Below are 27,445 nucleotides of genomic sequence, written 5' to 3' on the forward strand. Positions count from 1 at the left end.
CGACCACAAATGGAAAGGTGGAGCCTGTAGTTGTGGGAGGGGTTTATCCGACCTATAAATTCACAGGCCTCCCCTTCCTCTGGGTCAAGATTTCCTGGTTCAGCCCACCCACCGCTCTCTTTATTAGGAATTCACTTAGTGGGCCCTCTTTTACAGGCCTACTCGAACGTCGGTTTCGGCACACCACAACCGACTTGTACCACCACTACTATAACTCGGATTATTGTCCCCGACCACAATTATATATATATATATATATATATATATATATATATATATATATATATATATACATAATACATATCAAGTTATATATATATACACGTGTCTAATTTTACTGTGTATTTTTATATTAATATAACATTATATATACATGTGTTTGTGTTTATATATATATATATATATATATATATATATATATATATATATATATATATATATACACACACATATATATATATACACGTATTATATATAGATATAATATATATATCAGATATAAAAAAAATTAATTTATTAACTATATTTTTTATTTTTTTGTAACTTCATTTTAACTTTTCCACCACCCTTGCTGGCAGCACAATAGACATCTGTGGGGGGCCATGTGACCGCTCTAAGGTCACAGGCCCCTGGGGGTCCTGAGTTGGAGAGGAAGGACCCTCTGGGCTCAGTCCAGAGAGTCCCCCCAAAGAAGAAGACCGATAGCCGGCAGGGGAACGCGGCGATTGGTAAGTACATGGGGAAGCAGAGGGGGATTTAATTATTTTTTACAACTATTACTGAGTGCCTTGACCCCTCGAGGAACTCAGTAAACATTAGAGCATCTGAAGCCTTCGAATGGCTTCAGATGCTCTCCCTACACTGCCGGGCGCCACGTGCGGCAAAACCGGAAGTGATTGCTCCGGTGGGTGAGGGGGGTGGCAATCACTCAGAGCGTCTGGAAGCAATCACGATCGCTTCCAGCGCTCAAAATAGCCGCGGAGTACGTCCAAGGTCCTTAAGGGCCGCTTTTTTGTCGGACGTTGCTGGTACGTCCGTGGTCGCGAAGGGGTTAGAAGAAGGATAACTTCCACAACAAGAGGGCATAGTCTTAAATTAGAGGGGAAAAGATTTAAAAATAATTTCAGGAAGTATAACTTTACTGAGAGGGTAGTGGATGCATGGAGTAGCCTTCCAGATGAAGTGGTACTGGTTAACACAGTGGGGGAGTTTAAGCACATGTGTATAGGCTATCCTAGACTTAAGATAAGGCCTGGGACTAATAAAAGTATTTAGAAAATTGAGAAGACTAGATGGGCCGAATGGCTCTTAACTGCTATCACATTCAGTGTTTCTATGCTTCTGTCTAGGAGGCAGAATAAGCATCCAGGGGGTCTCCATAACACCTTCCTATGGTAACAATATCCACTTTTAGGGGCTCTTGAGACCAGCGCCATTGTCTGCATACAGGAGTCAGGCCTTTACGCCTCTCCAAAAGAGGCTAAGATGATATGCAAAGAGAAGTAGATATGCGGAACAGCCTTCCAGTGAAAGTAGTAAAAATGAATAGTGATATAGAAAGGGTAGTAGATATGAAGACTTCCAGTGGAAGGGGAAAGGGCTAACAGTAAAATGCTGTGCTGCATGTGTCTCGACTGTATGCGTGATCTGCACATTATATAATTTTGCAAAGCACATTAAAGGTACACTAGAGTCACCAGAACAACTACAGCTTAAAGTAGTTGTTCTGGTGAGTATAATCATTGCTCTCAGGCATTTTCATGCAAACACTGCCTTTTTAGGGAAATGCAATGTTTACATTGCCCCTAGGGGCTCCTCTAAGTGGCCAATCCTCAGATGGAAGTGCTGATTGGCCAAAATGGTGTTTAGCCCCGCTCCCTTGCCAATTTTTTCTTTTTTTTTCAATGACCATTTTGATGGTTACCAAGGGGGCAGGGCCAGCACAGGCAGACCCGTGCCGCGCTTGAAATAAGGTGAGTTTTCATTCCTTTTAAGGGATCTAAGGGGTGGCAAACCACCTAAATGGTGGATTTCCCACTATAGGGTCAGGAATACATATTTGTGTCCCTGATCCTATAGTAATCCTTTAACGTGAAGGCTTGTTTACAAAATTTCAATAGTGAAAGGGTTAGAGCACACAACATATTTTTGAAGGTATATCTTAATAAATATGACCATTAAGTATCATTGTTTTTATCTTTCATGAAAATAGTCTATATTTCAAAGTATGGTAAACTATAAATGATTTATAGTTAAAGATGTTCTATAACTCCCAGTATTCTTCTTTCAGGTGTTTATATCAGAATAAATTATTCTGAAGGACGTGACAAGAACAGAAATTCTCAAAGCAAGACCATGAAGAAATCTTTTGATAAAAGGACAAAGGATTCCAACTCTGAAAAATCAAGGGATCTCTCTGAATCCGATATAACTGCAAAGGAGATCGTAAACAGAGAAACAAAACCTTTCTCCTGTTCTGAATGTGGGAAATGTTTTGTCAGTAAATGTAGTCTTGTTTTACATCAGAGAACCCACACAGGAGAAAAACCTTTCTCCTGTTCTGAATGTGGGAAATGTTTTGCCAGTAAATTTAGTCTTGCTGTACATCAGAGAACCCACACAGGAGAGCAACCTTTCTCATGTCCTGAATGTGGGAAATGTTTTAGCCAGCAGGGAAATCTTTGGAAACATCAGAGATCTCACACAGGAGAAAAACCTTTCTCCTGCTCTGAATGTGAGAAATGTTTTGCCAGTAAATATTGTCTTGTTGTACATCAGAGAACCCACACAGGAGAGCAACCTTTCTCATGTCCTGAATGTGGGAAATGTTTTAAGCAGCACTCAAGTCTTTCGAAACATCAGAGATCTCACACAGGAAAAAAACCTCACTCGTGTCCTGAATGTGGGAAATGTTTTAGCACACGCTCAGGTGTGGTTCAACATCAGATAAGTCACACCGGAGAGAAACCTTTCTCATGTTCTGAATGTGGGAAATGTTTTGCCCGTAAATTTAATTTTGTAGAACATCAGAGAACTCACACAGGAGAAAACCAATTCTCCTGTTCTGAATGTGGGAAATGTTTTAGCCAGCACAGAAATCTTGTTGTGCATCAGAGAACTCACACCGGAGAGAAACCTTATCCATGTCCTGATTGTGGGAAATGTTATAGCACTTCCTCAAATCTTGTTGTGCATCAGAGAATTCACACAAGAGAAAACCAATTCTCCTGTTCTGAATGTGGGAAACGTTTTATCCAGCACAGACATCTTGTTGTACATCAGAGAACTCATACAGGAGAGAAACCTTTCTCATGTTCGGAATGTGGAAAATGTTATAGCCAGCCCTCAAGTCTTGCTGTACATCAGAGAACCCACACAGGAGAGAAACCTTTCGCATGTTCTGAATGTGGAAAATGCTTTAGCCATTCCTCACAGCTTGTTGTACATCAGAGAACCCACACAGGAGAGAAACCTTTCTCATGTTCTGAATGTGGGAAATGTTTTGTTAGTAAATCATATTTTGTTGGACATATCAGAACACACATAGAAGAGAAACCTTTCTCGTGTCCTGAATGTGGGAGATGTTTTAGCATGTCCTCAAGTCTGGTTGTGCATCAGAGAACATCAAAGAAATGTGTTGTCAGTAAATCAGAGATTGTTAAACATTAGAAAACTCACACAGGAGAAAATACTCTAAGATTTCGCAATGCGTTTATTGATTAACATGGGGATTAAACATACTGTGATTTTTTTATCATATTGACACAAATAATAACTGTGACAGTAGCAATGTACAAATGATGCATTGGTATTGTGATTGTGTTATCTCCCTCCCCTTTATTATTATTATTATTATTATTACTGTTTAATTTAAAACCTACTGCTCAATTCATGCTTTGTTTAGTGTTCACCTCAATATCTGTATACTTTTTCACCCATAATTATCATTTTCTCTAATGCCAGATTCTCTCTGACTGTTTGTGCCCCAAACAACAAAGCTATATGGTAGCTTTCCTAGTAGATCAAGTCCTACAAATACCATCTCATCAGACTTGTCTAAGGCATCCTAAAGTAACTGTTTTCTTGTTGTTGTTTTGTTTAACCATTTATAACTCTCTCTCACACAGAGCCACACTCCACTTTCACCTTCCAATTCCAATTCTGCTACTTGCTTGCTTGCTACCCCCGACTTTGCCATTCTTATTGTGTTTTTATACCCCATCGACTCTAGATTGAAAGATCTTTCAAACAGAGTTTGTATCAACCTTTTGTTCCGGTAATGATTTGTAATTGTCTAATTTGTTGTTTCATTTTTTCTTTGTAATATTGTAAAGCAATGTGGCATAAATTAGCCTTATGTAAATGCCATTATTAATAATAATAATAGGTCTAACTCGCACATATACATATTGATAAAGTCATTACCACAATCTTATTTAAGTCTGCTTGATGCCTACCTGTGTGCTCAGAACATTTGGTTTTATTTACGTTTTACTGTGCTATGGTTATTTGAAGGTTGCTACCACAAATACAAACAGGTGAATGAAACACACAGTGTACAACGTTCAGGCTAACCATAGGGTCACTCCCAACCCCTTTTAAAACAGAACAAAGCAATAGAAAATATCTATAGGCAAATCAGGGCGTCACTTTAAATTATCTGATGTGTTGTAGAATCGTGTTGCTGTGATATGAATATTATGAAGTCTTTATTCAAACTTCTTTTAGACACAGGATGTGACTAGTATTACAGACTTTCATTGTATATGGATGGTCACTACATATGGTTCATGTTAAGAATGGTGGATGAAGGCCTGTTAATAATAACCTTTGACCTAGTGATACCGGAGAAACTGACGGAAGCCAAGCACAGAGAGATGGACACAGGTTTCTTCAGGAAGGAAGAGATTCTTTATTCGATTCACCGAACGGGACTCAGAGGGACTAATGTCACCAAAATACAACAAGATCTGAGCCCCGGACAATAGTGTAGGTTCCTTAAATAGGCATGTAACTCCACCCATAATTAGCTCCACCCACACATACTCTTACCCAATCAATCAAACAAGAACTAACTTCCTGTTTGACCACATGGCTTGCCCAGCACAATGGAGGAGGGGAATACTACATCCTGTATTCTCGCACATGCTCCGTACACTACTGATTGTATCTTTGCCACGTGCAACCAACCGACCGATACACCAGTATATGCCACGTGGTAATCTCGGCCTACTAAATTTATTTTTACCGAGATTCCACCACATTAGCTTTGCAAGCCAGACTCCCTCTGTATTACCAAGGCTCAGATTTCTAAAGGCATTTATTCATTTAACCATGTATATAGAACTTATTTTGTGTAACTTCTATTTTACCGCCTAAACATAATGTATGGCTTTAATCATATATTTCAGATGATAATAAGCCACTACCCTTTTTTTTATGACAGCCAATTATTTTAAAGTAAGGCAACCTTATGTTTACGCTCCAATATAACTGAATTTTAAACCTATAAAAACTATTGTAGCTAAGGATTATTTTACCAATACTTTAACATCAAAAATGGATTCTATCTTAAAGTGCTTGCACATTGCACTGTATTGGTCAAGACGTATGCTATTTCGGATGGTGTGTATGTTTGAATAAATATACATTTTTGGCTGCGAGACACTCTGATTCGATTATTAGAACACTGGTGTGTGACAAACAAACATCTCAAGAAAAGCTAATTTCCTACAACAGTCACTATATATTTATCAGCTTAAGGATGAAATTTTCATATATGGAGAAGGAAGAAAAGAAAAATGATAAAACGATGAAATGTGAAACAGTAATACAATGTTTAATAATACATTGTCAGGATTACAGAATGATCCAGCACGTAGAATTGTGTAACATAGAGGAATGGCCGGACTAACGTACCAAAGAATAGTCAGGAATAGCCAAGGTCAAGGGAAACAGAAAGAGACACAACGATAAGGAAAAGCCAGGAGTCAGGGATGCCAGAAAACAGGGAAGTCAAAAACAAAGCCAAAGTCAAATAACCAGAATAACCAGAATTAATAACACACTCTCGGACAACCACAAGGGAAACCACGACAGGGCACTGAGCAGGATGAGAACTGGGCCTAAATACCCCTCCTCTAGATCTGATAGGCTGTAACCGGCCTTTGACCCCAAAGGCAGTTACCAGGTTCCTATTTGCAGAATTGCTGCTCAGCAATGGATTTGGTTGCTGCTCGGCACAACTTTTCATGTGTGGACAGTGTGACGAGAGCAATCTCGCCACATTGCATTGGAGAAGCCTGGCTGCCCGCCTCCTGCCTTTGGACTATGGCCCTGGGAGATTGGGCCCTTTAACCCCTTAAGGACCAAACTTCTGGAATAAAAGGGAATCATGACATGTCACACATGTCATGTGTCCTTAAGGGGTTAAAAACAGTATTCGACCCTAACAGAGTGCATGTCACTCATTCTGGCCTTTTAAACACAGTGGGGCCATTCGGTACTTGCCCTGTGTGAGCGGTGATACCCCCAGATAGCTATGCCATGGAGCCTATTCATATAATGAAAGACTATGGGAAAGACTTTAGCTCCATGGCAATTGAACTGTGTGAATAGGATCTGAGCGCTATTCGGTAGTTTTGTGCGTTCAGATCCCAGCTATCTGGGGATATGTGAAATGTCTGTGTGTTCTGTGTAAAAGGGGACTTTATGTATTTTAAAGTGTTTTATGTCTTTTTGTAACCATGTGCTCAATGGAGTCTGCCTCTATCCCTGGATATAATTGGATTACTTTCCCCTTTGTCTCCAGGATAGAGGCCTCTGCTTAAACCAGTTTGCCATGCTGCCAGCCAGGGACCAAAATATACTTTTACTAACGTTTGAACCCCTGGTCTGATTCATGCCATTTTTTAATATGTTGTTCCCCTGAATGGATTGATTGTGAATATGTAATTTTTATGTGAATGTGATGTATGGTTTTAGAATTATGAATGTTAGGTAAAAAGTATGTTAAACTGTAAATGTTCTGGCCAGCAGATAATTGAGCTATGTATATTGCTAATATATATAAAGAAGTGGAAACCACCCAGAATACGTTAAGATCTATATATAAAAATAGAATGACCTGTATTGAGGTAAATCCTCCAAACATGCGCTCTGTATAAACAAATCAAATAGCTAACATAGCGTAAAATAGTTTAAATTAGGGATATAAATAAATGTGGTGTGAATGCACTCACAAACAGATGGGAGGATCAAGCCTTTCACCCACTCAGGGGTACTGTGATGAATATAAGATGTAGGATGTAGTCTTCCAACCAGATATGAAAAATAAAGGAATCAAATATAGTGAAAGTACGTTATAAAAATATATAACACGTTTTATTGGTCGCACTTACACTTGGGATGTATAAAACAGCATATCTCCAAATAATTATGGACCTCTCTGTGATGTAAATCCAGAGTTTTCACAATGGGAGTCCAAGAGCAGTAATTAAAATATTGGGCCCCACAGCCACATTGCAACAAATAAATGACAAAGGAAGAAGAACAATGAATGTGTTTTTTGATAGTGTACGTTTTTTTGGTATAAGTACCCACAAAATCTTTGATTTTTCTTTTTTGGTGTTTACAAGTCAAGCAGTGGCCACAGCTAAAAAAAAACTTGTATCGGAGCTTTCAAAAAATTATTACAGGGAGGTGCACTAGGTAGTAAACTGGGTGCCAATTTGTTTTTTAGATTAGTGGATTTTTTGAAAATGACCATTGGAAATGTTTTATTTTTTATTTTAGTTAAATCCCATATTCCCCCCCCCCCCTTTTTTTTTATTATATATATCCATTTCCTTTTCATCTTCATGTCCCTTATCTTTGCATTGATGGTTCTGATAGGATCACACCAATATTACATTTTATTCTCTGTAGCAGACTCTCAGGCGATTTTCGCCTTATGTTTTATGTCCCTCGTAGGTTGCGGTACTTGTTGTTTACGCATGCGCGAGTCGCGCGCATGTGTCTTCATACCCGGAAATACTAATCAAGCGTTCCGGATATTCGGCGCGCTTTTTGCGTTCCACCTGTGAAACGCACGCCAAATCTTCAGCTGTCCGGACGAACCGGAGATTTTACCAGCTATAAAAGACTCACAAGGAAGAACCTTTAGAAATCCCTGAAGAAGTCCAGCGTTCTAACGGACGAAACGCGTTGGATTCATGTTCCTGTGAACTTTTTTTATTTATCATTGTTTATTTTATGTTTTGCTGTATTTTAATTACTGCTCTTGGACTCCCATTGTGAAAACTCTGGATTTACATCACCAAGAGGTCCATAATTATTTGGAGATATGCTGTTTTATACATCCCAAGTGTAAGTGCGACCAATAAAACGTGTTATATATTTTTATAACGTACTTTCACTATATTTGATTCCTTTATTTTTCATATCTGGTTGGAAGACTACATCCTACATCTTATATTCATCACAGTACCCCTGAGTGGGTGAAAGGCTTGATCCTCCCATCTGTTTGTGAGTGCATTCACACCACATTTATTTATATCCCTAATTTAAACTATTTTACGCTATGTTAGCTATTTGATTTGTTTATACAGAGCGCATGTTTGGAGGATTTACCTCAATACAGGTCATTCTATTTTCATATATAGATCTTAACGTATTCTGGGTGGTTTCCACTTCTTTATATATATGTGAATATTCTCTTAGGTGGCTGTGAAGTACACCTGGGATCACTTCCAGTTATACGGTTTTCACCTTTAGTGTATATACTTTTCTTTTGTTTTTTATGTATATTGCTAAAACTCAATTATCTAGCCTGGCCCAGAGGAGGAGTTTTATGCTGCATAAATTGTTCTGTGTGCCAGTAAATCAGTCCTGTTCCAGCATTAACCCTGCCGAAAGGCAAGGCCCCAGGCCCAGATGGCTTTGCCAACTCCTACTACAACAAATTCCAGGAGATACTGGCACCTCAGTTAGCAGCAGTATTCAATGAAGCAATAAGAGGGGAATCTCTCCCCGGGGAAATACAGCTGGCACACATCATTACCCTCCCCAAACGAGGGAAACCGCCAACATGCCCACAAAATTTTAGACCTATCTCGCTCCTCAACACGGATGCAAAACTCCTAGCCAAACTCTAGGCATTGAGATTGAGACCCTTACTCCCCCACATCATCCATGATGACCAAGTAGGGTTTGTGATGGGAAGGCAGGGGGCGGATAACACCAGAAAAGTTCTCAGCATAATGCAGAGCCTCAAAGCATCCAAGGGGGGATGGCTGCTGCTCTCCCTCGATGCGGAAAAGGCATTTGACCGACTGGGATGGGGGTTCCTGGAAGCAGTTCTCCACAAGTTTGGGCTCCCTGGGAACTTCATCTCAGTGGTCAAGGCCCTATACTCTTAAGTTCTAGTTCTTAACTCAGGATTTGTTTCAGACAAATTTAAAATCATGAATGGAACTAGACAGGGGTGCCCTTTGTCGCCCTTGCTCTATGTGCTGGCATTGGAACCCCTAGCTTCAGTGATACGAGCAAATCCATCCATTCATGGCATACAGGCAGGCGACAAAACATATACTCTAAACCTATTTGCGGACGACATCCTACTGACCCTGGCACAACCTCACATCTCACTCCCAAACTTACTACAATGCATACACGACTACAACACGGTCTCCTACTATAAACTAAATTTGACCAAAACACAGACAATGGGCCTGGACCTTCCTGGGTCCCTACTGCAGACCCTTAAGGCATCCTTTAATTTTGATTGGAGGGATGATTACAAAACCTTCCTGGGGATCAGACTAGCCAGAACGACACACCTTCTACACAAACACAACTATGAGAAACTATATCAGGAGATAGCACATACACTTCAAACTTGGAGTGGGGACTTTATATCCTGGTACGGGCGGATGGCGTCATTCAAAATGTCGTTACTCCCCAAACTACAATACCTATTCTGCACGCTCCAGATCCTTCTACCCAAACACTACCTGATGGCACTAGAAAAAGCTATCACAAAGTTTGTATGGGCGAACAAAAGACCCAGGGTCGCAATAACCACACTCAAAAAAACGGTAGCGAAGGGAGGGATGAACCTTCCAGATATAAAACTATATTACAAAGCTGCAATCCTATCCACAATAGCAAGCACCCACATACAACACAACACACCACAATGGGTAGCCATTGAATCACACTGGTCCTGCAAAGCCGGTCTACATTATTTATTCTGGGTATCTGTCAGGGTACCTGAAGCCTCTACCTCTGAGAGAGGTAGAGACTTAGAAGTTTATCCGTCCGGACGGCATGTCTCCTCGGTTCCTCGCGGTTCACCCGGTCTTGCAAACGCCGGCCGCGAGGGAGTCACTTCCTTTTATAGCAGGAGGCCCGGAGGCCGACGTCATGACGCCAACCCGGAACGCCCTGTCACTCAAATCTGTGGAGACGAATCAGGACTCGCTGGAGGCGTGTCTTCTCTTCCTAACCAGGATACTTAACAGTGGCCCTCTCATTTACTCATTGCCCTGTCGTGGTTCTAGTCTGCCTAGTCACACAGTGCTGTGTTTCTCTCTTGTCTTTTGGTTCTGACCCGGCTTTGGTATTTACTCTCCTGTCTTTCTGTTATCCTTGACCCGGCTTGTCTCTCGCTTACCTGTCTTCTCGTTCCCTCGACCTCGGCTTGTCTCTGACCATTCTATACGTAGTTTTACGTTAAGTCCGGCCATTCTAAGGTCCGGTATACGTATCTGCTACTCTTTGTACTCTGCGTGTTGGATCCCTGACCCGATCCTGACATTACGACAGGGCCATGGATCCTGCAGGTACAAATTGTCAGCTTGGTTCTCCTGATCCTAGGTTTGACGCCATGGATCATAGGATGGATCAGATGGCTCTAGCACTACAGGCGCTGCTATCACGTCCTATTAATCCACCTGAGGAGATGCGTAATACGTCTGCTTCTTCTGTGGGTTCAGGGCTAGAGGTAGCTACTGTAGGTGCTTCTTCCCGAGTTACCCCACCTGTACGTTATGCTGGTTCTCCTGAGAGGTGTCGTGGGTTTTTGAACCAGATCAGTATCCATTTCGAGCTACAGCCCCGTTCCTACCCTACTGATAGGGCAAAAGTGGGATTTATTATTACCTTACTCATTGAGAAAGCTCTGAGATGGGCTAATCCGTTGTGGGAGAATGATAATCCATTAGTCTATAACTATAATGCATTTGTAGCTGCTTTTAAAAGAACTTTTGATCCCCCTGGCAGGAAGGTCAATGCAGCCAGATTACTGTTGCGCCTTAGACAAGACAACCGAACACTTGTGGATTACGCACTAGAGTTCAGGTCTTTGGCGGCAGAGGTAAAATGGAATGAACAGGCCTATATAGACGTATTTTTAAATGGATTATCCGATGTAATACTTGACGAGGTAGCGACAAGAGAGCTTCCCGAGAACTTGGAAGACTTAATTTCCTTTATCTCTCGTATTGACGAACGTCTAAGGGAGAGGCAGAATACTCGAGATAGAACCGGTAGATCTTCCTTTAGACTAGCACCATCATTTCAAATTTCTGAAACCAAAACTCCACAGTTTTCAGAACCTATGCAGTTAGGCCTTACTCGTCTGTCAGAGGAGGAGAGACAGTACAGGAGAAGGGAGGGACTGTGTATGTATTGTGGAGCCAGAGGTCATGTACGTTTGAGCTGTCCCAGTCGTCCGGGAAACGCTCGCACCTAAGTTTCTCTAGAGGACAGACCTTGGGTGTTTCAATTTTGTCCTCTACTCATAACTACAAAGAACATAGACTCCTATTACCGGTCTCTTTAACTTGGGAGAAGGGAACCTTAGAGACTATGGCATTGATAGACTCCGGCGCTGCTGAGAGTTTTATCGACCAAAAGTTTCTCACCAAACACACTATCCCATCCCAGTTAAGGAAGACACCCTTGGCTGTTGAAGCCATTGATGGTAGACCTTTAGTTGAGCCTGTGATTTTCCGGGAGACCACACCTCTTAACTTAACTACTGGTATTCTACACAAGGAGGAAATATCCCTACTACTCATTTCATCTCCTTCTGTTCCCATAGTCCTGGGATACTCCTGGCTTAAGAGACATAACCCCGTTATAGATTGGAGATCAGGGGAAATAGTTTCGTGGGGTCAGGATTGTCAAGAGAATTGTTTAAAGAAAGTGTCACCTCTCTGTAGTGTCAACGCACTTAATAACGCTACCGACTCTACCAAAGTACAGATACCGTCCTTGTATCAAGATTTAAAGGCAGTATTTGACAAAGGAAAGGCTGATACCTTACCACCACATAGGTCTTTTGATTGCAAAATTAATTTACTTTCTGGTACTATGCCTCCCAGGGGTCATGTATACCCTTTGTCTACGAATGAGAACTTAGTTCTAGAGGAGTATATTCGTGAAAACCTAGACAAGGGGTTCATTAGGAGATCCTCCTCTCCTGCTGGGGCTGGATTTTTTTTTGTTAAAAAGAAGGATGGTTCTTTAAGACCCTGCATTGACTACCGAGGTCTTAACAAGATAACCATTAGAAATGCATATCCGATTCCCTTGATCACCGAGCTTTTTGATCGATTAAAAAGTTCTAAGATTTTCACTAAGTTAGACCTTAGAGGTGCTTATAATTTGGTGAGAATTCATGACGGAGACGAGTGGAAAACTGCGTTCAATACTCGATGTGGGCACTATGAGTATACTGTAATGCCTTTTGGTCTCTGCAATGCCCCGGCGGTATTTCAGGATCTTATTAATGAGGTTCTTAGGGAGTTTCAAGATGACTGTGTGATTGTATACCTTGATGATATACTTATACATTCCAGGGATATTGAAACTCACCACAGACAAGTCAGAAGGGTTTTACACAAACTTCTTCAGCATGGCTTATACTGCAAATTAGAGAAATGCAGCTTTGACCAATCCCAAACTACCTTTCTTGGTTACGTGATTTCTGGAGAGGGGTTTGAAATGGATCCGGAGAAGCTCCAATCCATATTAGATTGGCCTTTACCTAAGGGTCTCAAGGCTATCCAGAGATTTATTGGTTTCTCCAATTACTACAGACGTTTCATTAAGGGATACTCCTCTATCATTGCTCCCATCACCAATATGACCAAACAAGGGGCTGATACTAAGAATTGGTCTACTGAAGCACTTCTGGCTTTTAAGACACTCAAGGAGCTGTTTGCTTCCGCACCAATTTTAGTTCACCCAGATACTACACTACCTTTCCTACTCGAAGTTGACGCTTCTGAGACAGGTATAGGTGCCGTTCTGTCCCAAAGGTTGGGTGTAGATAAACCATTACATCCTTGTGGATACTTTTCCAAAAAATTGTCAGGTACTGAAAGCAGATATGACATTGGTGACAGGGAACTCCTAGCGGTTATAATGGCCTTAAAGGAGTGGAGACATTTATTGGAGGGTACTTTGCATCCTGTTACTATTTTGACAGATCATAAAAACTTATCCTATATTGGAGAGGCTAAACGACTATCATCTAGACAGGCTCGTTGGTCCATATTCCTCACTCACTTCAACTACATACTCACATATAGGCCAGGTTCTAAGAATTCTAAAGCCGATGCCTTGTCTCGCCAATATGAACCTGCTGCCATATCTGAGCTGGTTTTGTCCTCTATAGTACCCAAGTGTAACATTATCGCTAACACTACTCTCAAAATCCACTCTCCGCTGCTTGATCAGATAAGGAGCTTGCAGCATCTGGCACCTAGACTGACTCCTGCTTCCAGACATTTCGTTCCTCCTGAACTCCAACTGGAGCTCTTACAGTGTCTTCACGAGAGTAAGGTGGCTGGCCATCCGGGTGTTCGCAAGACGTATTCTTTGATCTCCAAAGATTTCTGGTGGCCTTCGTTACGGAGGGATATTAAGGATTTTATCGGAGTCTGTGAGGTCTGTACTAAAACTAAACTACCGCATTCACTTCCTTGTGGCCTTCTACAACCTCTGGAAATTCCTGACAAACCTTGGTCCTGTGTGGCAATGGACTTTATTGTGGATTTGCCTGTTCCTAAAAGGCACACTGTTATCCTCACCGTAGTCGATAGGTTTACCAAGATGGCACATTTCGTACCTTTACCTAAACTTCCGACTTCTCCTGAATTGGCGGAGATATTTGCTAAAGAGATTTTTCGCTTGCATGGGATTCCTTCGGAGATCACTTCTGATAGAGGCTCCCAATTTGTTTCACGTTTCTGGAGATCATTCTGTTCTCAATTAGGCATCAAATTGAATTTTTCTTCCGCCTATCATCCTCAGTCTAACGGAGCTGCCGAACGAACCAACCAGAAGATTGAGCAATACTTACGTTGTTTTGTTTCCGAACACCAGGACGATTGGGTCGGTTTGATTCCTTGGGCGGAGTTTGCGCACAACAATCTCGTTTGTGACTCTACGCATTCAAGCCCCTTCTTCATGAACTATGGCTTTCATCCATCTATTCTTCCCTCGGTTTCTCCTTCCCAAGGAGTGCCGTCGGTTGATGTCCATGTTGCTAATTTGAGGAAGTTGTGGGATCAGACTCGACAAATTCTTCTACACAATTCTATGCTGGTTAAGAAACATGCTGACAAACGTAGAAGGGCGGCTCCGAATTTTGTTCCAGGCGATAGAGTTTGGTTGAGTACTAGGAATATTCGCCTTAAAGTTCCTTCCATGAAATTCGCTCCTCGTTATATTGGTCCCTACAGGATCTTGACTCGAATTAACCCAGTGGCGTATCGTCTAGCTCTCCCAGCTACTTTACGCATCCCGAACTCCTTTCACGTGTCATTGCTGAAACCTTTAATCTGTAACAGATTCTCCTCCACGATCGCCCCTCCTCGCCCTGTTCAGGTGGAGGGTCAGGAGGAGTATGAGGTTAACTCCATTATTGATTCTCGTGTCTCCCGGGGGAGAGTACAATATTTGGTTGACTGGAAGGGTTATGGTCCTGAGGAGAGGAGTTGGGTACCACAAGAGGATGTTCATGCTCCTCGCCTTCGCAGGGCATTTCACTCCCGCTTTCCATCTCGCCCGGCTCCTTCCGCCCGGTGGGCGTATCTGAGAGGGGGGGTACTGTCAGGGTACCTGAAGCCTCTACCTCTGAGAGAGGTAGAGACTTAGAAGTTTATCCGTCCGGACGGCATGTCTCCTCGGTTCCTCGCGGTTCACCCGGTCTTGCAAACGCCGGCCGCGAGGGAGTCACTTCCTTTTATAGCAGGAGGCCCGGAGGCCGACGTCATGACGCCAACCCGGAACGCCCTGTCACTCAAATCTGTGGAGACGAATCAGGACTCACTGGAGGCGTGTCTTCTCTTCCTAACCAGGATACTTAACAGTGGCCCTCTCATTTACTCATTGCCCTGTCGTGGTTCTAGTCTGCCTAGTCACACAGTGCTCTGTTTCTCTCTTGTCTTTTGGTTCTGACCCGGCTTTGGTATTTACTCTCCTGTCTTTCTGTTATCCTTGACCCGGCTTGTCTCTCGCTTACCTGTCTTCTCGTTCCCTCGACCTCGGCTTGTCTCTGACCATTCTATACGTAGTTTTACGTTAAGTCCGGCCATTCTAAGGTCCGGTATACGTATCTGCTACTCTTTGTACTCTGCGTGTTGGATCCCTGACCCGATCCTGACAGTATCTAACGCACAGAGACCAGCAACGCCACACGCGCTAGTAACAATTACACTATTGTTAACTGTGTGGGACCAATACTGGGACCATCTCAGTGGACCCTCGGAGACATCGCTAGCCACACCAATGTACAGCATATACTTAAGAAACCAGACCTTTGACTACAACATATGGGTAAAGGCGGGATGCACACATGTACATAATTTATATGAAGGTACCAAGCTTAAAACATTTCCAGACCTGCAAACTCAGTTTCACCTCCCCAGTAGAGCCGTTTTTTCCTACCTCCAATTCAAGTCCCTAATGAACCCGACTACTGATCGCCTCCGGGAGTCTACCCTCTCCAAATTTGACTCTTGGTGTCTCAGAGGTACGATGCATCAAAAAAAAATTTCAATCATTTATACAACACTACTGGACAAAGCAGTAGAGCCCAATGACAAATATACCCAAGCATGGCACGAAGACCTAGGTTGCTCCTTTACATCTACACAATGGAGCAGAGCACACACGGCTCACAAAGGGAATACAAAATGCATTGCTCACTTTGAGCAGATATGTAAACTACAATATAGATGGTACTTAATTCCAACAAGGCTAGCACACATTTTCCCAGTCACTTCCTCACAATGTTGGCGATGCCAATCTGAAAAGGGATCATTTTATCACATATGGTGGTCGTGTGAGCTCATCCGGCCCTATTGGACCATGGTGGGCGAAATCCTCAACCACCTACTACCTGTATCGGTACTTACCTTATCCGTGGGCCGGCAGAGGTCCTCTATTCCCGTGCGCGGTCCTCTATTCCCGTGCGCGGTCCTCTATTCCCACGCGCGGCTCGTTCAATGTTCTGACGAAGGCGGGCACTGACCGCGAGATGCGATCATGTGTCCCGCCTAGCTCTAAGAGCGCGCCGCACGTCTCGGGCGCGCTCTTAAAGAGACAGTGGGAGCCGAAATTTAAAACGGTCTCCCATTGACCCCTGTCATTCCACATTCCCCATACACTCACCTTTTGGGGGCGTGGATATGACAGGGGCCAATCAAATTAAATACTAGGGTATTTATACTTACCTCTCCCTTAACTCCCTGCCCTATCGTGGTTTCTGTTTCAGTTCCCTTTAGCGCTTGTTGTGTTCAGTAGTGATTTTTCGTACTTGCCCTTGGCTTTGTATCTGACTCCATTTATCTCTTTAGCCCTGTTTGTACTGTTTGCCGGCTTACTGATTACTGTGTACCAGACCTTGGCTCGTTCTTGTTTTCTCTGTCTCTTTGTACCCTTGACCTCGGATCGTTCCTGACTCTGTATTTCTCTCCTCTACGTCTAGTCCGGCCATTCTAAGGTCCGGTAAGACGTATCTCTGCTCTATTTTGTCAATTGTTGGATTAAATCTTACGAGTTGGGGTAAACTACCATGACACTACCAATGCAAATTGACTTAACCCCGGAGATATGCTTCTTGTATATATGGCCCGACAACTTAACTAAGGTACACTCCAAACTTTTATTCCACACACTGGTAGCAGCTTCCACCCTGATAGCCAGAGTGTAATGGACCGTTTTGCTCACCAGAGGTTAAAAACCGTTTAGGCGATAATCCCCTTCCAGATAGACAAGCAGCTACTGCAATCACCAATCTCCCGAACTGCAAACTGCACAAAGTCACCAACTCCCGAATAGGAAACTCACGAACACAGGAAGCAGCCGAACAGGAAAACCATATGAAAGGGTTACACTTCTGGGAGTCAGCATACAATCCAATTCCCCCAATAACGAGTCAAAACTTCATTTTGAGGGTTAAGCAGAATCTGACTGTCCTGGCACATACAGTCTCTTTTATTTCCAATCCACAACCACAGTACAGCCCACAGGGTATTACAGAACAACCAATCAATCCGTACAATACACACAGACACTCCCACACAAAATCCTCCCCTCTGCCTGTGATATGATTACTGAACACAATGGGTAATCTCATTATCACAGGCAGAGGAATACAGTTTTTACACAATATTTATAACTTCTAAAATATACATGTCACAAACATAAAACATACATTTTCATAAGCAGCATACTCCAAATACAAATGTCAAAATCATCCAAATTGGTCTATTGGTTCAAAAGATAGATCGAAGTCCTTTGTGACCAAATGAAGCATGGCTTTTCTGCCCAAAACCAGTTCCACAGAGTCTTCTATCCTGGAGATAATTGAGAAGTAATCCAATTATCTCCAAGGACAGAGGCAAAACTCCATTAAGCACATGGCTGTAAAAAGACAGTAAAATACAATAAAATACACAAGGTTACATTTATACATAAAATACAGACATTCTACCTGTGGCAAACCTAGCCACTTCTAGAACACTGGATGTTATATGTCAAAAGGTTGTCTGTATTTTCTGCTGTGTTGTATATGTACTTGGGTGTATAGTATGTGCCATTGTAATTCGTATGCTAGCAGCCGTAAGCCACTAGCATTCATGTACTTTGTTTTACGAACAGTGACTATCCGGGCTGTTCGTGAAACGAATACGGGTCCCCCTGATAGACCACACATTAAGGGACGTGTGGTGCTCATTAACCGATTGCAACAGTGTTGCAATAGGTAATTAAAGGCTCTCCTAGGTGGCAATCGTTCGACTACCGACCACGCGGCGGTCGGCCATCTTGGATCCTTTGTCTCTTCAGCGGTGTTTGGTCGTCGAGTGCCTGGAACTGAAAACGGCTACTCGACGACACGAACACCACTGGACTTCCAGAGCGGTCGGGAGTTCCGCCCGCATCACATTATGTTTCCCATCTGTGTTCGGTAGTTTTAAACCAAACTCGATAGTTAAGACTTTTTCGTGCGCCGTTCGGTAGTTTTAGCTGGGATCTGAGCGGTATTCTCACGAAATATAACCTCAGACCCCAGCTATCTGCCGACCGTCCATTCGTGCAAATAAGGTGAATAAAGAGAGAGTTATGTATTTTAAAGTAAAATGGCGGTTCTGCTGCACGGAGGGATAATCCACTTAACAGTGTATCCCAGTGGGAGTATCCATCTCGTGCAGCAGTGCCTGATGGGAGAAATGTCCAGAATGTTAAGTCCCCCATGTAGTCCTCTACTGTATTACCCCTGCTAAGTCTGTCTGGAAACCCCTTGCATGGGGAATTGTATAAATATGGAAGCCTGTGAAGACCTCAGTTGACTCCCAGAACTGTGTTTCGTCCGGTTACTGGGGGATTTGAGATATTGCCTTACTTTTCAGCGCTGACTGTGGATTTACCCTTAATACCAGCGGAGATCATGGATTTTAATATTGCACTCCGTTACACTACCTATCCCCAGATAGCTTAGATCTGAGCGCACGTTATGACCGGATGGCACTCAGATCACATACATACAGTTCAATCGCCATGGAGCCAAAGTCTTTTATACAGTCTTTCAGTATACGGCTGGGCTCCATGGCATAGCTATCTGGCTTTAACAGTCCGCAGAAAGGCACAAACCAGCCTTTCTGCAGGGAAAAAGAACAGGGGCCATAGTCTAAAGGGAGCAGGCGAGCAACCAGGCTTCTCCAGTGCACAGTGGCGAGGTTGGTTTCGCCACACAGAGCATGGAAAACGACAACTACCCCCACGAATCACAGCAACTGGGATACGCAGACACAAAGGTAACAAACAGCTTTTCCGTTAAACAGGCAGAAAGTCCCACCAGAAAGACACAGGGACAAGCGAGATACCCAGAGAACGCTGCTTCTGTCTATATAATGATATAAGTGAGCAAGAACTAAAAGCAAAGTCACCAGAGAAGATATATCCTAGATCACAGATCCCCTATAAGAAAAGTCCCAGCTGAGAAAGTAGCCAAATACCCCGCATAACTTCTAGCCCCAATGCACTAGACGAGTGATGACACAAACGATGACCACTTAACATACACAAGCACCCACACGTACATAGGTTGTAACTTACCTACCCTATACCCGCCCCTCCAACACAATCCAGGTACAGTCGACAATGCTGCAGCTCCTCCAAACATTAAAGCACAAGAGTAAGCATGAAACGAAAGGAGTCATAGCAAGGATGTGTAAGCAAAAGGTCACTATGTATCAGGTTATTGAGCACTGCATTCACAATATTTGACCATCTCTGTGTAATGAATAAACCACCTAGGACAGAGATCACAAATATGTACCAACATTTTATAAATGTGACACCTTTTGAACCCCCCCTCCCTTCTTCCTTTCTGTACCCAACCCCCCCTTAACTATGAAAATAAAAGTTGTCAAATTGAAAAAAAATAATACATATACTAAAACATATGTTAAAACAAGTTGTCACAAAAAGCAAAAGTACATAAAATATATTGTGCAACAAATGCTCAGTGTAGCCTTAATAGGCTTATGTAGCGGACCCTGGGTAACCTGGCTGGTTACCTTCGCTATTAACAAATGAACAGACCCATCCCTCCCCCACCCAGTAACTAGACGACACACAGTTCCCGTCATAGGCGTGCGCTACCTGTTGCATTAGGGTGTGCTCCCTAAAGCACAAACACACACGCCGCGTGTATATGTATTTTTATATACACACACACATATATATATATATATATATATATATATATATATATATATATACACATACACACACACAAATACAAGTATACGTAGGTGCAGTGTATGTGTGATTGTGAGCTGAGCTGTGCAGTGTGTGTGATTGTGAGCGGTGCAGCGTGTAAGGGGTGCAGTGTGTGTGATTGCGAGGGGTACAGTGTGGTGTAATTGTGAAGGGTGCAGTGTGTGTGATTGTGAGGGGTACAGTGTATGTAATTGTAAGGGGTACAGTTTGTGTAATTGTGAGGGATTCAGTGTGTGTGGGGTACAGTGTGTATGATTGTGAGGGGTGCACTGTGTGGGCGACAGGGTTTAGGAGGGTGGAGGGGCAGCAACAGGGGTTGGGGGGGTAGAGGGACAGGAGGTGGGGGGGTGGAGGGGCAGTGACAGGAGGTAGCGGGGGTAGACGGTTAGTGACAGGGGTTAGGGGGTAGTAACAGGGGTTAGTGGTGGTAGAGGGGTAGTGACGGGTTAGGGGGATAGAGGGGTAATGACAGGGGTTGGGGATAGAGGGGTAATGACAGGGGTTGGGGTAGAGGGGCAGTGACAGGGGTGGGGGAGTGGATGGGCAGTAACAGGGGTTAAGGGGGTTGGAGAGGCAGTGACATGGGTTAGGGGGGTAAAGGGGCAGTGACAGGGGTTAGGGGGGTAGAGTGGTGTGACAGGGGTTGGGGGGTAGAGGGGTAGTGACAGGGGTTGGGGGTAGTGACATGGGTTAGGGGGGTAAAGGGGCAGTGACAGGGGTTAGGGGGGTAGAGTGGTGTGACAGGGGTTGGGGGGTAGAGGGGTAGTGACAGGGGTTGGGGTAGTGACAGGGGTTAGGGGGTAGAGGGGCAGTGAACGGGGTTGGGGTAGAGGGGTAGTGACAGGGGTTGGGGGGGTAGAGACAGGAGTTAGGTGGTAGAGAGGCAGTGACAGGGGTTGGGGGTGGAGAGGCAGTGACATGGGTTAGGGGGGTAGTGACAGGAGTTAGGGGGGTAGTGACAGGAGTTAGGGGGGTAGTGACAGGAGTTAGGGGGTAGTGACAGGAGTTAGGGGGTAGTGACAGGAGTTAGGGGGGTAGTGACAGGGGTTAGGGGGGTAGTGACAGGGGTTAGGGGGTTAGAGGGGTAGTGACAGGGGTTGGGGGGTAGTGACAGGGGTTAGGGGGGTAGTGACAGGGGTTAGAGGGGGTAGTGACAGGGGTTAGGGGGTTAGAGGGGTAGTGACAGGGGTTAGGGGGTAGTGACAGGGGTTAGGGAGGTAGAGGGGTAGTGACAGGGGTTAGAGGGGTAGTGACAGGGGTTAGGGGGTTAGAGGGGTAGTGACAGGGGTTAGGGGGTAGTGACAGGGGTTAGGGAGGTAGAGGGGTAGTGACAGGGGTTAGAGGGGTAGTGAATGGGTAGTGAAGGGGTAGTGAAAGGGGTTAGAGGGGTAGTGACAGGGGTTAAGGGGGTAGTGACAGGGGTTAGGGGGTTAGAGGGGTAGTGACAAGGGTTGGGGGTAGTGACAGGGGTTAGGGACATGGGTTAGAGGGGTAGTGGCAGGGGTTAGAGGGGTAGTGACAGGGGTTAGAGGGGTAGGGACAGGGGTTAGGGGGGGTGGGGGGCAGTGAGTGACAGGGGTTAGGGGGTTAGAGGGCTAGGGACAGGGGTTAGGGGGTATGGGGGCATAAGCAGGGTGGGGGGGCAGTGAGTGACAGGGGGCAGAGGGGGGTTTAAATACCTGCCCTGGTGGTCCAGTGGGCGCCCTCTCTCTTCAGTCTGCAGCTCCGCCGGGAGTGAGCTGCAGACCACATGGTGAGTCTCGCGATCTCCAGGCAGAGCGTTGCCGTGGCAACGCTCTGACAGGCTGGAGATCGCGAGATACTTCAGTCTGCAGCTCACTCCCGGCGGAGCTGCAGACTGAGGATCAGGGCAGATGGACAGGAGGGGCCTCTCACCCGGCGGCATTGTGTGCACGCCGCCGGCCCCCTCCTGTGTCGGGGCCTCGGTCATAGACCGAGGACCCGACATGTTAGTCTGCCCAAAGGTAGTGCAGCACGGAGGTGTGATTAGGGTGTGCCCAGGCACACCCGGCACACCCCGTGCGCACGCCTATGGTTCCAGTGGTACAACTTTATTGGCCAAATTTGGCTTTATACTTTCCCAATGCAAGGGGTGGAACACACATGAAGACAATGTCTCGTCCCATGGTCTTCCCCCGCCCAAGGGGTCGCATAATGGAACTGGAACTCCAGTCCCTTTGTCCCTTGTTCCCGCCACTCTGTGTCACCCCCAGGGCCCTCCCTCTTGCAGGGGTCTTCTTCCCAGAGGTCTCTGTATCTGGGGGTCGTAGCACAAGAAAATGTGCGTCTCTTTACCTCCCAGTGACAGAGAGCCCGCCAACCTCTGACATTGTCCCCAAAGGATGTCCCCACCAATCTCAGGGACCCCCAAAATGGTAACTGCCATGAACAGCAGCCTGCTTTGTTTGAATATTTGTTATTGCTAGTGATTTTAAGGGTCCCGGAAGAAGTTCCAAGTCTGGGATGAAACGCATAGGATCATTTATTGCTGTTTTCATTGCATTATATTGGTGACTATTCACCTTTTTATTTATAATAAAGCTACTGATTTTTTTACTTTCATCAATTGGAGTCCTGATTCATAGCGGCACATACAGATTGAAAAAAAAAGGGATTTACAGCACTCCAGCAACATCGGGGGAGGCACCCTTGAGTGCATGGATACATCTTCATCTTGTGAGTGGATTCATTTACAGGGAACACTTCTAATTTATAATTGTATTACACTATATTTTGTTTATGTTCTTTTTGTATATGTAACAGCCCTATCCCATATATTTTTCTTGTTTGTACACTTTATCAAGTCTCGGCTGATGTTTGCGTAACCAAGAGCTCTGATCACTGATTTACCTGGGAGTTGGGAGACTTATAACGGATATACTCAGTCGGGGTTGTGACAAAAGCAACTTCGCCACTGGTTTTTGGAGGGGCCTGTTTGCCAGCCTCCTACCCTGGGACTATGGACCCTGTGATAACCCATGTTCAAAAGTACTGTTTCTGCCCCTTGGACTTTTAACATGTGGCGGCGGCCGTCTTAAATTGTCCAGCAGTGTTTTTTCGTCGATGTATGGAACTGTTTTGGCCACGGGACCATGTGCACGGTGTTGTTCGCCCAGATCGGGGCTATCAGGGGATGTGACTTTTGTGGGGATATGTTGTATTTTGGGGTACTTTTTGGAGTTTGTAAAAATGTATGTTTTTTTTGTTTAGAGTTAATTGAGTCAGTCCATTGTCTTTGTTAATTGTATCACAGGCAGAGGGGAGGGATTGTGTACACACTGTAGGGGAGTGTCTGCATGTAAGACTAGGAGAGTCTAGGGGAGTCTAGGGGAGTGTCTGCATGTAAGACTCTGTTTTTATTGGTTTGTTAATTCTGTGTCCTGTGCCCCACAAGGTTCACCTGGGCGTCAACCTTGTGAGGAAAAACTGTATAAAAACTAAAGCTGTTCAATAAACCTTCAGTCCTTCTTACCCTCAACTCGCAGCCTTGTCTCGTGTTGTAGGGTACTGCTATATCACAGTGGGGATTGCTACACTCTGTATACTCCCCTGGATGCAAACACTAGCTCTTCTAAGAACTGTTCCTGCTCTTCAGGTTCATCCACTGGAGCCTGGAGCCTTGTTGTAGGTCCAGGGTGGGTAGGAGAAGGCGAGACCCCAACCAGGCTGCGGCAGTTTGTGGGGTCTGCAGTGCTTATGGTATCTGGTGCGGTGCTGATGGTCCTTGGTAAGCACTAGTAGCATCGATTGACGGAGGGTCCATCACAGGGGTATAGGAGTTCATTACATTGGTGGCAGCTGTGGGATGCTCTCGCTACAGAAACGAAATCCCGGACAGAGCTAGAGGGAATGGACCAGCAATACCACCTTTTGAAATGGAGTACATTGAAGGAGCTGCTGGAAGTTGGAGGATGAGTGGCTAACAACAAACCGAAAGTCACCTTCGTTGCAGAATTAATGGAGTGACAGGACCAGTACCACTTTGAGCGATAGTTCGGAGGAAACAGACTTCCAGACGGATGTACGCTGGAGGCTTAGCCTCCTGGGTCCCAACCCGTCCCTAGAGATAATACTGCAAGTGATGGCTCAGGCCACCTAGGCCCTAAAGGCGAGAGACCCACATTCCGGAACTTTGGTCGGCGATACCGCTCCTTTACCTGGATCAACGGTAGGGGGACTGGGGAAACTAAATTATGCAACCTTTAAAGCCTTTACGGATTGAGAGGAGGATAATTTGAACAGCAATGCGCCCTAGGAGGGTAGGATAAAATTAACTGGGCTGCCATTTTAAGCAACAAATTGTCTGGGCGAGCGGCAGAGGCATAACGAGCAGTACCAGTCGCAAATATTCACATCGATGAAAAGGTCAAGGAGAAGCTGCTGGCTCGGTATGCTGTGACCCTGGAAGCATACCAGAGGAAATTCAGAGGAATACGAAAAGGGCACAAGGACTCTGCATGCAACAAGCAGCCCATAACTGGATGCAAGGGTGCCAAATGGTAACTGTCAAGAATGATGCCCAACTTATCCTCCTGTAATAATTCTTTAATCTCATCACACCGGAGGTAAGTGATTAGGTCAAGGATCCAAAGCCCGACTAGCTGATGATTTCCAGGACTTCAGAGGTCGGAACCCATGCAGGTCGCTTTATCCCTCGACTCAGCAACCTGACCCCCACCCCGCCGAACTCCCCCTTCTGTGCCATGGATGTAAGCAAGACGGACATTTCAGGAACAACTGCCCCTTACGAAAATGAACAGATTGGAATAGACCCCCTCTAACCCACCTCGAGCAGCGGTACACTGCGTGGAAGGAGACCGTTTCTGGGGTGAACCCTCTTTGCTACCCAGGGCTCACCCGAGCTCAACCGAGGAATATTGGACAGTGCTTAATGAAGTAGACCCAGTGCAAGCTGCTGTGGACAACTGGGATCATCATAGACAGGTTGTTAAAATTAATGGGCCGTCTCCTACCCACCCTGGACCTATGACAAGGCTCCAGGTTCCAGTGGGTGAACCTCTCCTCCAAGAGAGTGAAGCAGGAACAAGCTCTTAAAATAGCTTAGCTTAGCTAAGGGAGTATGCAGAGCATAGCAATCCCTTGTAGTGATGTAGCAATTCCCCCAATAAGAGACAGGACCCTAGGGGGCGGAGTCTGACCGCCAAGCTGCAAAGACGTGTGGGGACGGAGCTCCTGCTGAGTGACCCGAAACAAGGGCAATATAGCCGGCTATACAGCCCAAAGACCCAGCAGAGTGCACTACCCACGTCGGGGGTGCACTGTGGAACCGGGGGATACCTTTCTGGTGCCAGTTGGAGCCTGTTGGGGCACACAGACCGGGCCATACCCTGAGGCCTACAGGAGTTGGAGCTGGGGAGAGGCGGCCGCTCTCTACAGCACCAGGCACCCCAAGAATCGATACCGACTTCCTAACCCCCCCCCCGGACCGGTGGGGGTCATCCCGGTCCCAGCTAGACAAGCGGGCAAACGACACAAAGCGAGCAGAGACAACTGGCAGTAGCAAAAGACTGTCGGTGCTTATCCAAGATGGCTTCCCAACGAAAGCAATGGAAGCAGAACGCGGGCGCCCAGTCCCACACGCACCCCGTGGAGGCCCTGGACCGGCTCTGCTCGACCCTCTGTATGATGTTGCGAGACAGGGGTGTGTCCTACCTCCATGCCGCTCGGACGGTGGTCTCGTGGATTCGCCCGGTGACCCGCCGACGCCACTATGGAACCCCACTACGAGCCTTCGGAGCAGCCGCCCGACCACGTAAGCCCCAAGCCCCAACACGTCCTAAATTTAAAATGTACTTACCCGATCGCCGTCGTTCCCCCGGCGGCGATCTGCGGTGCTCCCGGTGTGGGGAGACTGCCTGCAGCCCAGACAGTCTCCCCATGGCGGTTTAGGACCCCTGGGGCCATGTGATCGCCCAACAGGGCGACCACATGGTCACAATAGGTGTCCTAGTCTCTGCCTGCAGGGGGACTGTCTGTGCTGACAGGCAGTCTCCCTGCAACTGTAAAATCAAAAAAAAATTTAAAGTGAAAGTTAATAAAAAAAAATATTATTATATATGTTTATATATATGATATATAGACATATATTATACCTATATAATATATGTCTATATATCATATATATAATGTCACGCTAAGTGTATTTTTATATTAATATGTACATATATTAATATAAAAATACACTTATAATTAATTTACACACGTATATATATAAAATATATAATAACTATATATATTGTATATATATATAATTATAAAATACGAATAATAAATAATTTAAATTAAATAAAAAAAATAAAAATAATAATAAAAATTAAAAAAAATTATATATCTATACGAAATTTTATTCTAACTGTATTTTGATATTAATATATATATATTTACATCAAAATACACTTAGAATGAAATTGTATATATATCTATGTATATATAAATAAATAAAAAGAATGCGAACTATTCATATGTCCATATACAAAATTACATAAATAATTATATAAATATACACGTAGACTTCAAATATATAAATATGCATATATATTTAAATTCTACGTGCGTATTTATGTAATATTTTTACATAATTAAGTTATCTTATTGATTGCAATTTAAGGGACCTGCCTGCCAACCCAGGCCGAAAATCCAGAGAATTTAATTTGCTATCCCTGTATTTTATCCTGTAACGTTCTACGACACCCTAAAACCTGTTTTACTCGGGAGACTTCGCTGAACACAAATATTAGTGATTCAAAACAGTAAAACATATCACAGCGATGATATTGTCAGTGAAAGTGACTTTTTTTGCATTTTTCACACACAAACAGCACTTTTACTGATGATATAATTGTTGTGATACATTTTCCAGTTTTGAAACACTAATATTTGTGTTCAGCAAAGTCTCCTGAGTAGAACAGGACCCCCCATGTACAGGTTTTATAGCGTTTTTGAAAGTTACAGGGTCAAATATATGGGTCAAATATTTTTACATTGAAAATGGCCAGGTTGGTTACGTTGCCTTTGAGAGCGTATGGTAGCCCAGGAATGAGAATTACCCCCATGATGGCATACCATTTGCAAAAGAAGACACCCCATTTGCAATACCTTG

General features: G+C 44.4%; 1 protein-coding gene across 1 annotated transcript in view; it reads left to right on the top strand.

Annotated features, from left to right (window-relative positions):
• Nucleotides 1-3,669, top strand: part of LOC134569315 (oocyte zinc finger protein XlCOF7.1-like) — a 41,729-nt gene extending 38,060 nt beyond the window's left edge. The window contains exon 3 of the mRNA XM_063428232.1: nucleotides 2,291-3,669. Within this exon, the coding sequence (XP_063284302.1) occupies nucleotides 2,356-3,669 (1,314 nt within the window). The 5' untranslated portion in view covers nucleotides 2,291-2,355. The remainder of the gene's footprint in view (nucleotides 1-2,290) is intronic.
• Nucleotides 3,670-27,445: the final 23,776 nt, after the last annotated feature.

Source organism: Pelobates fuscus, chromosome 7, assembly GCF_036172605.1.
Source record: "Pelobates fuscus isolate aPelFus1 chromosome 7, aPelFus1.pri, whole genome shotgun sequence".
NCBI classification, from domain to species: domain Eukaryota; kingdom Metazoa; phylum Chordata; class Amphibia; order Anura; family Pelobatidae; genus Pelobates; species Pelobates fuscus.